A 15,020-nucleotide genomic window follows, 5' to 3' on the forward strand; every position below is an offset into this window, starting at 1 on the left:
TGTGCACAACGCTGGACAACAAAGGCACACCGATCTCAGCAAGTGTCCTGCTTTTAGTCTCTGTCCTACTGCAGTCCTCTTACTTCTGCTAGGAAATAATTTTCTTTTACACTGTATTCTGAAAAAATCTATATATTTTAAAGAGAAAATCTCTCTTCGCAGCCTTTTAATACGTCTCTGTAAGCGTATCTGCTGTGGGACTCCTCGTTTTTAAGCAGCTTTGACATCAATCGGTTCGGCACGCTCGCCGCTGCCGGCAGCAATCTCTCGCAACCGGTCGAAGGTAAGTTGCCGGATCTCCGCCACGGACAAGACGATGTCGTAGTCTCGCTCCAAGGTCTGCTTCACCTCGATACCCATCAGCGAATCCATGCCTAGTTCTCCAAGGCTCGTGTTCGGGTTGAAGGTAGACGGTTCCTTCACGCCTGTAGAGAGCCATTATTAACGGCGCTGTAATTAAGTCTAACACAGCAGAAGGTGCAAGATGCATAGACTATATAAACCACTGTGCAAAATAATTTCTCTTCGGGTTCAGAATGCGTGCAAACAGACCTAAGCAATCCCATCAATGAACGCTGAAAGATATCGCAATGCATAAATCTAGTAAAGTATACCTGAGGTATCATATTCATTCTAGAAAAAAAACTGCGGCGACCCGGATTGGGAGAGTGCGGAAGCATTGACGCCTCCACGGCACTCGTCGTGTTCTTCGCCTCTGTTTCATTTTGTTCTTATCTCTTGCATTTTCTTTTTGTTTGTTAATTTAACAACTCATTTATCGTAATTATCTTGAGCTTTAAGTACAGATCGATTTATTTACTTTGATTATACCTGCTTTTAACTCAATCAGCCATTTCGGTTTTTTAAATTGGCGCCGTGCTTGCTTTCACGTCCACTTACTATATCCCCGCCCAGCCTATTCTTCCGCCCAATGGTTTTTGCTGATAATTAACTAATTATTCTATTTGAAGGGAACTCGATTAATTATCGCTCACCAAATACATTTCAATTGATTTCAAACTTTATTTTCACTGTTTTGCCTATTCTTGCACTTATCTGTTGTCCACGGCTGTTTTGCCGTCCACTCGGTATATAGATGTCCGCGCTATTTCGACGTTTTTTCTACATTTATGCCTCTAAGTAATTAGCTAATCATCCTGTCGACGTACTTTTTTTTGCGCAGTATCCTGACATCATCCTCTTTCGATTACAGCCACTCGTTTAATGCTACCTCTTCGGAGAACGTCACAACTGTTGCGGACACGTTTTTGGACACGTTTCGGTGACACGACACCGCTGACATAGCCTAGAAACGCTTTCGCATTAATAAACGTCAGTCAACACCTACATCCACAAATGTAAGCAACGGAGCGGGGGCCGGGGGAGGGGGAGGGGAAGAGGTCAGCTACAGCGCATATTATAAACGTTTTCGAACCCCCCTCAATGTATTAACCCAGCGAAAATTCCTAATCTCGTCTTCTGTGATTTCCAGTCTATAACAAATCGAGTGGAATTGGGCATGCCCTTCCAATTACATTCTGAGTGTAATTAGCCATGCCCTTCAGCTCGGTAAATATAACTATTTTAATGGCTGAAGTCTCTGCGCCCCAGCATATCAGAGCCAGCACGGGACTAACTAGCAGTGGCAATTCATTTAAGAAACATTTTGCGATGAAGCATGCGGCATTGGATGAGAAATTTTATTTACACAGACAACAATCGTCTTTTGCACTAATGGTCACTCATTTGATATAAACTTGTTCTGTCAGGCTTTCGCGATGAAAGCATTTTAGGTTGGGGTTTATGCGTTAGCATTTAGGTTGTCTCCCAGAAAAAATCCGGGCTCTTCATAACAAAATTCCCCGAATTATCAGTACCGTGATAACGTAATCGGGGTCATGTGAGCCCAACTGACCAATCAGAAAGCTCCGCGAAACATTACACAACACTACTAATCAATTTGATTCGGGTGTGCAGCATATGGGTTCGTCGAGTTGCTTTTGCTACTGCCCATTCAGGCTGGGCATTGCCTAGGCGACCGCTAGTTTTTTTTATTATCGGATATTTGAATAACGACCTGAATCTGTTATACTGTTAAGTGCTTCGTTCTATTTTTGTATCATTTATTGCAATACACCGTCAAATCAGTGCACGCTAAAGTAGCGCTTCGTTTCTCCTCTCCCCAGTACGATAACGTCACACTGTGATTTGCGTGAGTGCTCAGGTGCCCGCAAGGCCTAAACAAGTTACAATGTAACATAACATTGTAACTTGTTAAGGCCGTGTTTGTGTTTTTTTATACTCTGTCTTTGGATGTGTGCTGCTTTGGTTGTACTGTATGCCTCGGCATTGCCTAGGTTCAGTTGTACGGGAAGAAGGGAATTATTGAAGCTGGTTTTACGGGTGTGTGTGGACAGATAGGAAGAACACAAAGACGAGTGCTGTCTTTTGCGCTGTCGACATTCATGGATTATCAACTCGCCCAAGCGTCTGTTTTAACGATAGTTATACGGCTCTTTTTCGGACTATCCGAATATACTGAGCGAGGAATGTAGGGGTATTCTCATAATACATATCCACAACATATTCGTGCCCCCAAATAGCACTTTACGAGTCGGCAAAAAAAAAAAAGAATCTGGACATCATCACAAGTGGCGACTCCGCCATGTGACGCTCGCCTGACGTGGTAAAGAAATGTGTATTCAATGAGGGGGCATGGTAGATGTCTAATAACCTGCAGCTGACAATATATAGCAGCAATATATAGCAATATAGAGCAGCTCCTTTTATGAAATGTTAACTCATTATTACATATTTTACAGTACTAGTAGCCAGCCTCAATGAACATCCCACCCTTTTTGTACAGCGTGCACCAAATGCAAAATTACAAAGTTTGCGCACTCTCCGTAAGATAGCATTTCATCATTCCAGCAATGCAGAACAGCTTTTTATAGTTCTATTCGACAGTATTCCGTCCCCATTTCGCCGAAATTGCTGTTAGCCCACCAAACCAGCGCACCTAGCGGGGCGGAGCTCAATTAGCGCTTGCACCGGTGGAGTGCGAGGGGCAGGCTGGCAGGTGAGAGAACCCGGTTTGTTGCATTGCACCACTTCATCGACGCCGCGTGCCAGTCCCGCCTGGTACCACCGCTACGCTCACTTTTCTTCGAGCTTGAGTTTCTGATGGTTGCTAACGGTGCCTCGACTAGCGAATATTTAGCAGCCCGGCACGCTGGGTGGGCCGAATTGCAGCGTCTAAGGCGACACCTGCCGAAGCGGAAGAGCAGCGGACATTCCGCTATAATCTGGTGCTGCGTCCGTTCTAATTAAAAGGAATGCCTAGGAAACGCGAAGTGCAAGCGTTGGCAGTCTGCCGGCACCCTGCTGTTGAAGATTTGTCGTATGACACTGTGTGATCGCGTGCGAGTTTTTTTCTACCCACTTTTCTGTTACAATTCAGGGCAACACTGTGTCCTCACTGCAGAGCTGAGCGCCATATTTGAATCTAAGAGACGTCTTAGTTGCTCTAACATCACTTGCAATGTCACCTGGGTCAGAGAATTGGTTGTTCATTCTACTCTGGTGATCTTCAGAAAATAAGAAGGAGAAGAACAGGATTGAGGATGGGACGAAGAATACAGCCTCCTTACAACACAGTGGCTTGCGTTGGCGATGTATGGGAATGGATATGTGTGGCGGTTACAGACAGTTTTTGGCATGTGTATTACCAAATATTGAAGCAGCGCATACAGTTGCAAGACTTATGATAAGCCTAATTGGTAAACCTTCGTACTCTTCGAAGCATGAAAGCTGTCAGCGTTAAAATATGCCAGTAGCCGCTTACCAAAGATGCGTGCGATAGTCTTCGCGATATCTTTTGTGCTCGTAATTTCCTCTTCAGACTTAGTTGAGCGGTCGGCCTTCACAAGGCATGACAGAACCGGCTGCCTCTGTCTCAGGAATTGGTCCAGCACGTTCATGCAGGACCTGATCCCTTGTGGCGCACAGCCGGCGACTTCAGCGTCGGTGCCCTTTCTCTGGTGCAGCACGCCTACTTCAGCGATTGGGCCCCACTGAATCGCTAGCCCTTGAAAGAGAAATCATCCTCTAGGTAAATGCTTTGCCCTGAAATAAGTCGCTATCACAGAATTGTAGCTCAATATAAAAATGACCCTTCATCACCTCCGGTGAGAGCTAAGTGCAGGTCCTTTTCTTCGTTTCTTCAGGGGTGTCGCCACACTACTCTACAATTTTAAGTTTCCTAAACAATCAGAAGAGAGACTGCAGAATCACGGGCAATTTCCTGTATATTCTACCGTTTTAAATTTGGAGATAACGCCCCTTGCTTATTTGTTTTGGTGTCAAATGTATCATGAATTGTTCTCTTTCTCGCATTGTGGAACTCAGTTTGTCATTTCGCGTGATGTTTCTGGAGTGTTTTGCTGGCGTCGAAATAGCGCCATCAAAATAACACAGGCTCAAAAAGTCTCTAAATGCTTTTGAAGATCTAATTCAATCTGAAATTCATTTGTACATTTCTATTGAAATTACGTGACCCCATAAAACTCTAGGATTTTACAACCTGACTAAATTCCTGTAAAGGAATAGAAGAGGAATTGATTTAGTGTCTGCAAGGTGCTGTTGAAAATATATCAGATGCAGAATTATGCAACCAGGTTGGTGAAGGAGTTTTTCAACCCTTTAAGGTCCTTTAAGTTTTTTAGGATTGTCTGTGCGATCGTACAACATGAAGATCGAACAAGAACTCGGTTACGTGCATGCACGTGTAGCTCCCAAATTTATTTTCCAAGACAAGAACTGTGGCGCGAAGTCAGAGGCAAAGTAATCTATGGTTGCCAGCGCCACTAAAACACTGTTTGCTACTGAAAGTAGCCGGGCTAGTTTGTACATGGTACATGAGCGCTGTATGTGTCTCCTTTTCTCGGTCCAGTCTTTCGCGCGCTGTTTTCGTTGAAGCCACTGCTTGCTAACCGCAGTGCTTGGCTTATTATTCCAAACTAAGCACCTGAGGGTCACCGAAGGGCAATGGAAGTTCATGTAAAAAGAATCCAGTCACTCTGAATCATTTCTTCTGTTTTGACTCGAGTGATGCAAAATATACATTTGTGGATAATGTGCAGATCGAGATAATTATTGGTTTGGTTTGGTTTATGGGGTTTAACGTCCCAAAGCGACTGAGGCTATGAGAGACGCCGTAGTGAAGGGCTCCGGAAATTTCGACCACCTGGGGTTCTTTAACGTGCACTGACATCGCACAGTACACGGGCCTCTAGAATTTCTCCTCCAAAGAAATTCCAGCCGCCGCGGCCGGGATCGAACCCGCGTCTTTTGGTACAGGAGCCGAGCACCATAGCCACTGAGCCACCGCGGCCTGCTGCACAAAAAGTATAGAATGAGATAATTATTCTATACTTTTTGAGTAGCAGGCCTCAGCACTATGCCAAACTGTTGCGTAACCAATGCGTCGCCCGTACGCGTGTTTGGTGCCAAGGGAATCACCCCATTTGGGCGAAGCCCTCTCGAGAGGGGCAACTCACCGGGGAGGCCATCAGCGAATCGCCGTTCGCAGATTCTCTCCATGGCTGAGTTGGCGTAAGCGTAGTTGCTCTGTCCGACATTGCCCCGACCGCAAGCCACGGACGAAAAGACGACGAAGTGGTCTAGGTAGGGACAGAGGCTGCGGGAGAGCTCGTCCAATAGCTGAGTGCCGGCAACCTTCGGTTTGCACGCATGTTCGAAGGACTCGGCTGTCTGGTTTTCTAAAAGGGCGTCACTGAGAACCTGTAAGGAAACGCAGCGTGTAAGTATATGTTGAAATCGTATTTCACGCATTTTAATTTTAATTTTTATGCGTGTGTGTGTGTGTGGGGGGGACTGAAGTAAGAAGGAGTAAAAATAACAATTACCCTGTAAAACGACCTCTTAGATGTAAAGTGAGTGCAAGAGAAGCAAAAGTGGCACGCGCAATGACCAGATTTTTTTTTCAGTTCTGTTAGTAATTGTAAGTAAGTAAAATCGCGGTGGAATAACAGTTCAGCGCAATGGGAAACGGCCAAAAACATTTCCACGCTTAACGTTCACTTCTTAAATAGTCCCCCGAACTAACACTATCAAAGAAAACTATCAAACTAACACAATAGAAACAAAATGTAGAGAAGGGCTTCTAGGTTCCGCGGCTAACACCACGTACTGCAAGGTGCAGAACATCGAAAAATAACGCTGGAAGTTTGAAGAATCTGTGCAAACCATTCATTTTTTATGGCTGCCAGAAGTAGTCGGAGCGACGACAGGAAACATTTGATAGCTTAGGTTCCACAACGCATAGGAAGAGTCGGCCGTCAGTACCTATACCTTCCTTCGGGAACCGTATCACCGCGCTTTTGAGTTTCTTCGCGATTAGCAATGCAAATTATTCCTTTGAATTACAGTGTTCGCAACTGACGACTGAGGATGGCGCTAGCTGGTGATGCCAGGAAAGCTAGGCATATCTGTAAATCAGGCGTGTACTCTATTTTGTCATGTGGTCACAAAAAGCAAGCAGCGAGGCAGCGAAAAGGCTTTCAAAGGAAACTGTTTATTGTACAGATCTGCTACCGCAGAGAGCTGAACGATTCGGCGAAGGCGTAGCAACAAACGTACTCAACGGTCATCGAACAGACTGCGTGCAGTTCTTGGCCGCGCTCAATTTAGAGCTGCAAAGATCGAACGTTCGAGAAAAGAAACACACGCACTCGAGACACAGTATAAAAATTTGCGCTCGTCCTGTACGCTGTATCGTGCGTGTGTTTTTTTCGTGAAACTTGGTTTGGTTTAGTTTATGGGGTTTAACAACCCAAAGCGACTGAGGCTATGAGAGACACCGTATGAAGGGCTCCGGAAATTTCGAAATGACAGCAGTAATTGTGCAACTGGCCCGACAACTTGTTCTACTTAAACGCTTACTGAGCACCTAAGCATCGCGAAGTCAAAAGTGAAGATGCGGCTCAGTTGTTATGGCGCTGAGGTGCTGATCCGAATGACTCGGTTTCGACACAGGCCGCAGCGGTCGAATTTCGATGGCGGCGAAACTAGAGGCCCGTGTACTGTGCGATGTCAGTGCAGGTTAAATAACAACCGGTGGTCGAAATTTCCAGACCCTTCACTAAGGCGTCCCACATAGCCTTGCCCGCCTTGGGACGTTAAACCCCCATATAAGCAAAGCAAACCAGTGCGGAAAAAGCTAGAGAGTTTTCTGCTACGATATATGGCACAGGCACGCATAATTTGTTGCAAAGTCATCAGATACAGCGCTTACTTCGAGGTGTGATTCCACAGTAGCCTTAAACATTTTGATTTAGGCGGTACTTGGAAGAAATAAAACCAGCAGATGGAGGAGACGTGCTCTATGCAAGTCTACAGTTGCGAAGTAACAGTGTTGACTTCTCTCTGCACACGTTATCAACATCGGAAAAAGCCAAATGTGAAGGGCATTTGTTCACTTACCATAGCGAGGTTGAAGATTCCGCCAATGGGTCCCATGGTCGAGGCTTCTTCGATGATCTGGTGAGCACCTTCTTCTGTGGAAACGTTCGCACTGGTCGCCACCACTTTGGCCCCAGCGTGTTGCCACCGCTGAAGGCACAGATGTTGGTACCCCGTCCGTACTCCCGACCGGGAGCTGAGCAGTAGGTTTCGACAGCCGCGGCCTAACATCCAGTCGGCGAGCTCCAGACCGAAGCCTCCCAGTCCTCCAACGATAATGTACGACTTGTGCTCGTAGAAGTAGGTGCGCACTAAGGCCTCCACAATAACAGGTGAGGTCGGACAAGTCTTGCATCCACTCTCTTCTGGCCGAACCTGCGCGAAATGAACATCACTACTGTCGAGCATAATGTAATAATAATAATAATAATAATAATAATAATAATAATAATAATAATAATAATGTTTATTTGATCACCACGTTGTACATGATGATGCAGGGGACCGAAGTAAAAGCTGTCTTTCAACAGCTTGACAGAGCAACGGCCCCCCTTTTTCGCAGCATACAAACTGGCGCAAAAACAAAATATACAAGGTAAAGGGAAAACTACGTGCGATGAGCACACCGCACTAAAAGACAGTACAGAAACATGTTACAAAACAGATGCACCTGGCACATATATTTAAAGCAGTACAAAACCATAAACACATGACAAAAAGAAATGAGGAATTCTAATATTTAACACAATGCAATTACATGGTAAAGACACTTTAATAGAAAACATATGAATACGAGCCAGGAACACCAACAGTTCCAAGGCGGCTGTTTTCTTTGCATGAAGAATTACATGAAATGTTTACAAAGAAAGTAAGTTAGAAGTCTGTGAAATGTTACACATTGGGGTGTTATATTCTGTTTTAGTAGATCATTAAGAAGTCGTGGAAGACGGTTTTCTAAAGTTTGCAGACCATACGTTGTTCGAAATGTATTAGTTTGCCACATGTCATTATTTCTTGTTTCACAAGTTTGTTCGCGCCTTTTCAGGTCTGAAAGATTTTGAATAAAGGACGTTTTATTCAAAAATTCCTGTTTAAGTGTTCGGCTAAGGTGAACGAGTAAACCCAGTGCAACACACTGTGACAGTCCGCTGCGCGTTTCCAGAGGGCCGCTCCCTCCGGCGACATCTTTCCTTCGTGTGACCCCGGATTTGCTCGAAAAAAAAAAGACTGCATGGCGCCAGGAATCGTCGGTGTCGAGGGCCGAGGCTTATTATGGGTCTGGAGGGTGACAGCCTGACCGCCATTTTTATTTCCACGCGAACAAGCATTCATTTTGTCAAGTACACCAGCAAGAGGGACAGCGGCACCGGGCGGAGGAGAAAGGGCCCAGACCAGTGGGAAAATGCGGTCGAAGACGGCGAATGCCGCGTGCGCTTTCGTGGAGAAGCTAAGCCTCGGAGTACGAAGAAGTTCAACTCCGCAGTCCCTCCTTTCCTTCTGACGAAGACTAATAAAGGCGCGTTTATAGTCCGACGTGGTCGGCGCGCGGGCAAGCGTCGCTCGCGGTCAGCCACGCTATTCTGGTTTCGCTACGCCAGACAAAATGCGAACCCCTCTATACTTCGGCGCTGCGCGCCGTCGGCGGCACTCTTCGGAGCATGCGCAGAACGATCGCAGACCCGCGCGCCAATTTCCGACCCGCGGGCCGTCTGCATTCCGTTCGCGCCTTTTTCTTCGGCGGCTCATCCGTTTCGCTCCATCCACGGCATCGCGGCTACTACGAACCATGGCTAGGATGTTATCTGCGCGACAGAAACTTGCTCTCGCGTTATTAGTACGCCGCCTGCGGCGAAAGCGCAGGCGCTCGATGTATGTGCGAGAGATTTTCTCTGAGCGGAAAAGCACAGGCGAGTACCACCAGCTTGTTCAAGAACTGCGGCAGAAGGACCCAGAGTACCATCTCAAGTACTTCAGGTAACCAGACCGCACAAAGGGTGCTTTTTATTCTTGAGTAGATTTTAGCTTGCTGTGAAGTATGTGAGCAGCTTTTTATTTCTATAAAAATGCACGAAGGAAAATGGAGCCCTGTTTTATGCTTTAGGGCCGAATGCTTTCACACTATGTGATGCTGTTTGGCCCATTTTAAAAATATGGCTGTACTGTATGTAACCTGTCGAAACGGGATTTGGTGTTGCTTTGAACATGCTTAGTGCATGCTTGAAAGCCGTTATGTACAATGACCTCCCGCGCAGGATGACCAAGGCCTCGTTTGATAAACTCCTGAGCCTTGTCCATGACCGCATCCTCCATCCGCCGAACCACAAGAACCCGATCAGCCCAGGAGAAAGGCTGGCAGTAACGTTGCGGTAAATATTTTTGCTTTTAGTTGTGTTCAATAGTCTATTTACCGAGATCCACTTGTTTTTATCTGTCATAATGCTCTACCTACGAGGTTATCGTGTGTTTATCGCTGTGAATAGTATTTCCTAGATCTCCAGATGAAAGTAAGCACATAACCTCCTGATAAGGTTTAGAAAATTTTTATTCTTTTGATCTCTCTTGTTTTTATGCAGTGAAATAGCAGGGAAAACAATTCTGTGTCGTCTGACCACTTCTCGCTCTGGTCTTTCCAAACGCACATTTTCTTTCCACCTGCATACCGCGCATTTCATTCTTTTCCGTGAAAAACAGCACGTCACAAATGACTGAACGCTTGAACATAGCTGAAGACAGCTGCGTCGTCACCCCCTCCAGCTTAATCGTATATTAACACTCCTTTTCAACTGAGTGACACTTTACGTGCGTGCTGCCTGAGTCCCAATTCTGTTTCTGAGAACGAACAGCACTGTTGCATTATAATTCAATTTTTATGTTTGTACCCGTCCCATGTTTCTGGCAACCGGCAGCTCTATGATCGACATTGCTATGAGCTATCGCATGCATGTAAGCACGGTCTCCGGCATTCTGAAAGAGACTCTGCCTGCCATTTGGGACTGCCTTTCCCCAATTGTGCTGCGACAGCCGACCTCAGAAGAATGGCAGCTCATCAGAGAGGGGTTCGACACCAAATGGAACTTTCCCAATTGTGTAGGGTGCATAGATGGCAAACACTTCGCTATTACGTGCCCTGATGAGAGTGGTTCGGAGTATTATAACTACAAGGGTTTTTACTCGTTACTGATGCTGGCGGTCGCAGACGCAAATTACCGCTTCACACTGGTTGATATTGGTGCCAAGGGCCGACTCTCTGATGGCTCTTTCTTTCGAGAAAGCCCCATCAGAAAGAGCTTTGAGGACAACACACTTAACTTGCCTTCGGGGCATAACGGGTGGCCACTGTGTATCGTGGGAGATGCAGCATTTCCCCTGCAGCCTTACTTAATGCGCCCTTACCCCGGCAGGCAACTTAATGACACAAAACGGGTGTTCAACTATAGACTGTCAAGAGCACGTCGTTGCGTTGAGAACGCATTTGGAATTTTGGTTTCACGTTGGCGCTGCTTCCTAGGAACCGTTAGTGGTGATGTGGAGTTGTTAACGGACATGGTTAGTGCGGCGGTGTGCCTGCACAATTTTCTGCTGTCGCACAATGCCTATTGCCCTAATGATTATGGTGACAGGGTCAGTGGTGACAGAGTCCAAGAAGGCGGCTGGAGGCAGACCATAGCACAGATAAACCATCAGGGTACTCGCAATGGCAGCCGCTCAGCTTCAGATGCCATGAGAATTCGAGACTTCATTGCAGAGTACTTCATGTCCCCAAGGGGTTCCTTGCCATGGCAACTGAGGGTATTTCAAGAAATGCTTCGGCGCGGCAGACAAGGACAAAACGTAGAATAACACCACAGAGCGCTCTGTGGTGTTATTCTACGTTTTGTCCTTGTCTGCCGCGCCGAAGCATTTCTTGAAATATGTATGACCAACTGGCCTACAAAACAACCCTTCTCAGCTATATTTCTTCTACTGTAGGCTCTTTTATGTGTTCTATGGCGCTCCGTGGTGTTATTCTACGTTTTGTCCTTGTCTGCCGCGCCGAAGCATTTCTTGAAATATGTATGACCAACTGGCCTACAAAACAACCCTTCTCAGCTATATTTCTTCTACTGTAGGCTCTTTTATGTGTTCCATGGCGCTCTGCGGTGTTATTCTACGTTTTGGCCTTGTCTGCCGCGCCGAAGCATTTCTTGAAATATGTATGACCAACTGGCCTACAAAACAACCCTTCTCAACTGAGGGTAGTCAGGCGATGCTGATGCACAGCACGAAGTTGTTGCCTCTCTGTCTGTAAACTGCGTTCTTTTCCATGTAAAACAAGCAAAAGTCACACGCCAGCTCAAAATGTGAAACTTTATTTAGCAATCTCGTGATCATTCAGTTCAGTAGTTGTACATGGATTGCACTAATGACATGCCACACGTGTGTTGCAACGGTTCTTGTAACATTTGTGTTTCTGCTTTTTGTACACGCATACCACATAAAGTTGTGTGCTTGTTTTATACACCTTATTATTGAACTGTTTTCGTGTTTAACGTTTCATTTGAACACATCAAGGCACGTAGGATTGATTATGTTGCGGAAGAGGTTTGATATATAAATCAACATGCCATGTGAATAAATATATGGTGGAAGTTCAGCAGTGGCCCTCTTTTTCTTCTTGTTTCCAATCAGTATAAGTCTCGAAGCATGAGATCACTTGCAAGAGTATAAAGACATGCTATTTGGTCTCAGTGATTCGAAAACATTTTTTCAGTGAAAAATTAGAGAGGGTGTAGGAAAGAGACACACCCAGGACAAACACAGGACACGGCATTTCTGCTGCGTGTGTCCCTTTCCTACATCCTACCTAATTTTGCGCTGAAAAAAATGCTTTCAAGTTACCATCACATCACAGACAGCTTGCATTGCAAAAAAATAAAGTGGTGAAAGAGGCAGGAGACTACTAACCACATTGAAACTTCCAATAATTACAATGAAACAGTTCAACAGTCTAATAACAAATATATCACAGCTGTGCAGCTGACTAAAACAATAGGAACATGAACACAATGATATCAAAAAACTGCGCTGCATGACAGGAAATGCAAAAAAAATGAACTCAAATGCACTTGAGGTTATCTAAAGAAACAAAGCGCAGATATCTTTGCTGTTACCTACGCTTCAAAAGGTATATGTTAAAATTAAGCATCACACTGGTCAACATCTGCTATGAGTTCCATTATTTTCACTTTCAAGCGAGAGGCAATTCTCGCTGGCATCCTGTCAAGGCTCATAGCAATGGACTGCCCAAAAGCCTCATTTTCTGTGCTGTGCTTGCCCAGCTGTGAAAGGAGCTGCTGCTCGAAAGTGTCACAACCCCTTCCTTTCCTTGGCCGTTTTGAGGGTGGCTCGCTCAATGTGATGTCTTCCTGACTGGCAGATTGACCAGGACTTGATGCCAAGGGCTCCAGGTGTTCATCAATATTGGCGATGGGCGACGGTGCTGACGAATTACCTTGAATTGCGTTAAAGATTTCTTCTGCTGTTGAGGCGCTGTCATCACCTCTTGGCAGGGCACCAGAGCCCACGTTGCAGGTAGTCCTGAAAAAACAGTTTTGACTCCAGTTAGTTCAGTCTTGTCGTTTCACTTTTTTATTTTACTGCAAAAAGAGCGCCAGTGTCTTGTCGAGTGGAACAGCATTACACACAGGGAAGACGAAAGTAAGACAAACATATGAGCTTTGACTTCAACAGATGTTTGAAATTCAGTTGAAATTCAGGACCCATGTGTTTGTCTTGCCTTCGTATTCGTGCCGCTGAGTAGCGCTGTTCCAGTAAGCAAAATACTAAACCAACTGCTCCAATTGTCCCCGTTAGTATTAGTGTCACAGTGTGTTGTCCTCAAACTACGGTGAGCAACGCCTCTACCTTCCAGAAGCAGGAGCCACCTCCCCGACCCATGTCCTAGGCAGGAGGCTGCCCACAGACCCTATGCAACCCTCGATCCACCCTCAGCACAAACAGCAAAGACACAGGCCGAACAACCAAGCAACGAAAAACCAATGCACATGCCACGTTAGCCCAAAACAAAGTTTACGCGAGTTCCAAGAATGCAGCTGAGCCAAACCCATGAAACCAAACATGCAAAAACACACAACACCGAAGCAGAATCCGAAGCTCGAGGATTCACAATTTTCGCAACAGATGTCTGACCGTCCGGCAAGTTCATTTGATAGCATCTTTGGTATTACTCTAGCTTTTCAAAGCTGGCCAAAATTTTATCTGATTTTATTACGGATTGAGTCCTCTCATTTCTGAGCCGCATAAAAGCTACGAAACGTTCCGAAAAGACCAGCAATTGTCCACACGCTTCTCCAGGGTCTTCCCCTGAAGCTATGCTGTTAAACGTAATACAGCGCAATAGTTCATAGGCAGTTACATGCAACAAAACAAAAAGCAAAAAAGGGTACTAAATGCTCCCACAAAGACGGTGAAAGTCACAGTAAAAAAGCATAAATTAATGAAGGAGGCTCAGTGAACAACATGTGCGTGAACGTAGCACACAATTCATGCAGTACAACTAGCACATTTCATGCTCGTAACTCCACGTACCTCGAGCCGCGAAAACAGGCCTTCCAAAACAGAGAGAAAACAACTCACTTTCTTGGACGACCACAATTCTTGTAAAAGTTCATCGCATCGGCAAACTCCCACGTCTGCCTCGCAACGTAGGCGCTGCCTCTCCTTGTTGCGAGCTCGATTGCTTTGAGTTCACGGGTAAAGCGATCTCGCAGCTTTTTCCACAACTTGTGGCACTCTGCAACTACAAACAGGAACAAGGGACAAAAAAATCGGACAAACATTACGGCGCAACCAGCAAGTGGGATTGGGATGCTTCGGCCGACAAACGTACAAATGAAGCCGAACGCAGCAGTCGCTAAACACCTCACCTGTGGAGAGACCACTGCGTTGCCGTATCTCTTCCCACGCGTTCTCTTTGCGCGGTAGGTCCCTAAAATCGAGTCGCTTGGTATCATACACACAGGGGTGCTGTTTTATCGCTTGAATGAACCTCTCCACCACGCTATCCGACGCAAGTTCGACGTTTGAGCCGCTGGCGCCACTCATGCTGCCCGCAAAGACATCCGCCATCTTTGTCTGCGCGATGCATTGTGGGTCGATGCGGTCGGCGGCGCCGGCGCGCGAATGGAGCAGAAGCCAAATCTGCGCCGGGCTCGTCGGGGCGCGCTGGCAGCCGCCGGTTACGTCGGCGCTGCAGTGCGTCGGACTATAGGAGGAGTTGTTTTCGGCAACGTAACGCAGCGTGTGCGAGCGCGCGCGCGCGCGCGCGTTACGTCGGACTATATTCGCGCCTTAAGGCGCCGACGCAGCGGCATATAAGCTTCGGCACCCCAGCCCCTGCACCATGCACTCGATAACATGCGATTCTTGAATATATCTGTTTTGTTCGAACTGAGTGAAAGCATCTCCGTCCCATGGGGACCCGCGAAGTACGTGGGGTCTTCAAAATACGGTTGCTAGAAATGCCAGTCATTGTCACT

At 46.2% G+C, this 15,020-nt stretch overlaps 2 protein-coding genes across 2 annotated transcripts in view; both read right to left on the minus strand.

Moving 5' to 3' along the window:
- Window positions 1-210: 210 nt before the first annotated feature.
- LOC149346042 (fatty acid synthase-like) overlaps window positions 211-15,020 on the minus strand; it is a 99,414-nt gene continuing 84,604 nt past the window's right edge. The window contains exons 21-24 of the mRNA XM_089585337.1: window positions 7,504-7,857; window positions 5,559-5,802; window positions 3,845-4,087; window positions 211-425 (exon numbers count right to left, since the gene is read on the minus strand). Of these exons, the coding sequence (XP_089441463.1) occupies window positions 211-425; window positions 3,845-4,087; window positions 5,559-5,802; window positions 7,504-7,857 (1,056 nt within the window). The remainder of the gene's footprint in view (window positions 426-3,844; window positions 4,088-5,558; window positions 5,803-7,503; window positions 7,858-15,020) is intronic.
- Window positions 12,349-14,168, minus strand: LOC149346043 (uncharacterized). The gene is made up of 2 exons (XM_089585338.1): window positions 14,119-14,168; window positions 12,349-13,059 (listed from the first exon to the last, which is right to left on the minus strand). The coding sequence occupies exons 1-2, from the start codon at window positions 14,151-14,153 to the stop codon at window positions 12,660-12,662; spliced, it is 435 nt and encodes a 144-aa protein (XP_089441464.1). The 5' UTR covers window positions 14,154-14,168; the 3' UTR covers window positions 12,349-12,659.

The sequence above is a fragment of the Amblyomma mixtum genome, chromosome 4 (genome assembly GCF_055824585.1).
Source record: "Amblyomma mixtum isolate Tamu chromosome 4, ASM5582458v1, whole genome shotgun sequence".
Classification (NCBI taxonomy): domain Eukaryota; kingdom Metazoa; phylum Arthropoda; class Arachnida; order Ixodida; family Ixodidae; genus Amblyomma; species Amblyomma mixtum.

Coding starts and splice junctions, on each gene's coding strand:
- LOC149346043 (XM_089585338.1), bottom strand. CDS start 14,153: ATGAACTTTTACAAGAATTGTGGTCGTCCAAGAAA. Junction 13,060..14,118: donor AATTGTGGTCGTCCAAGAAA/GTGAGTTGTTTT, acceptor CTGTTTTTTCAG/GACTACCTGCAACGTGGGCT.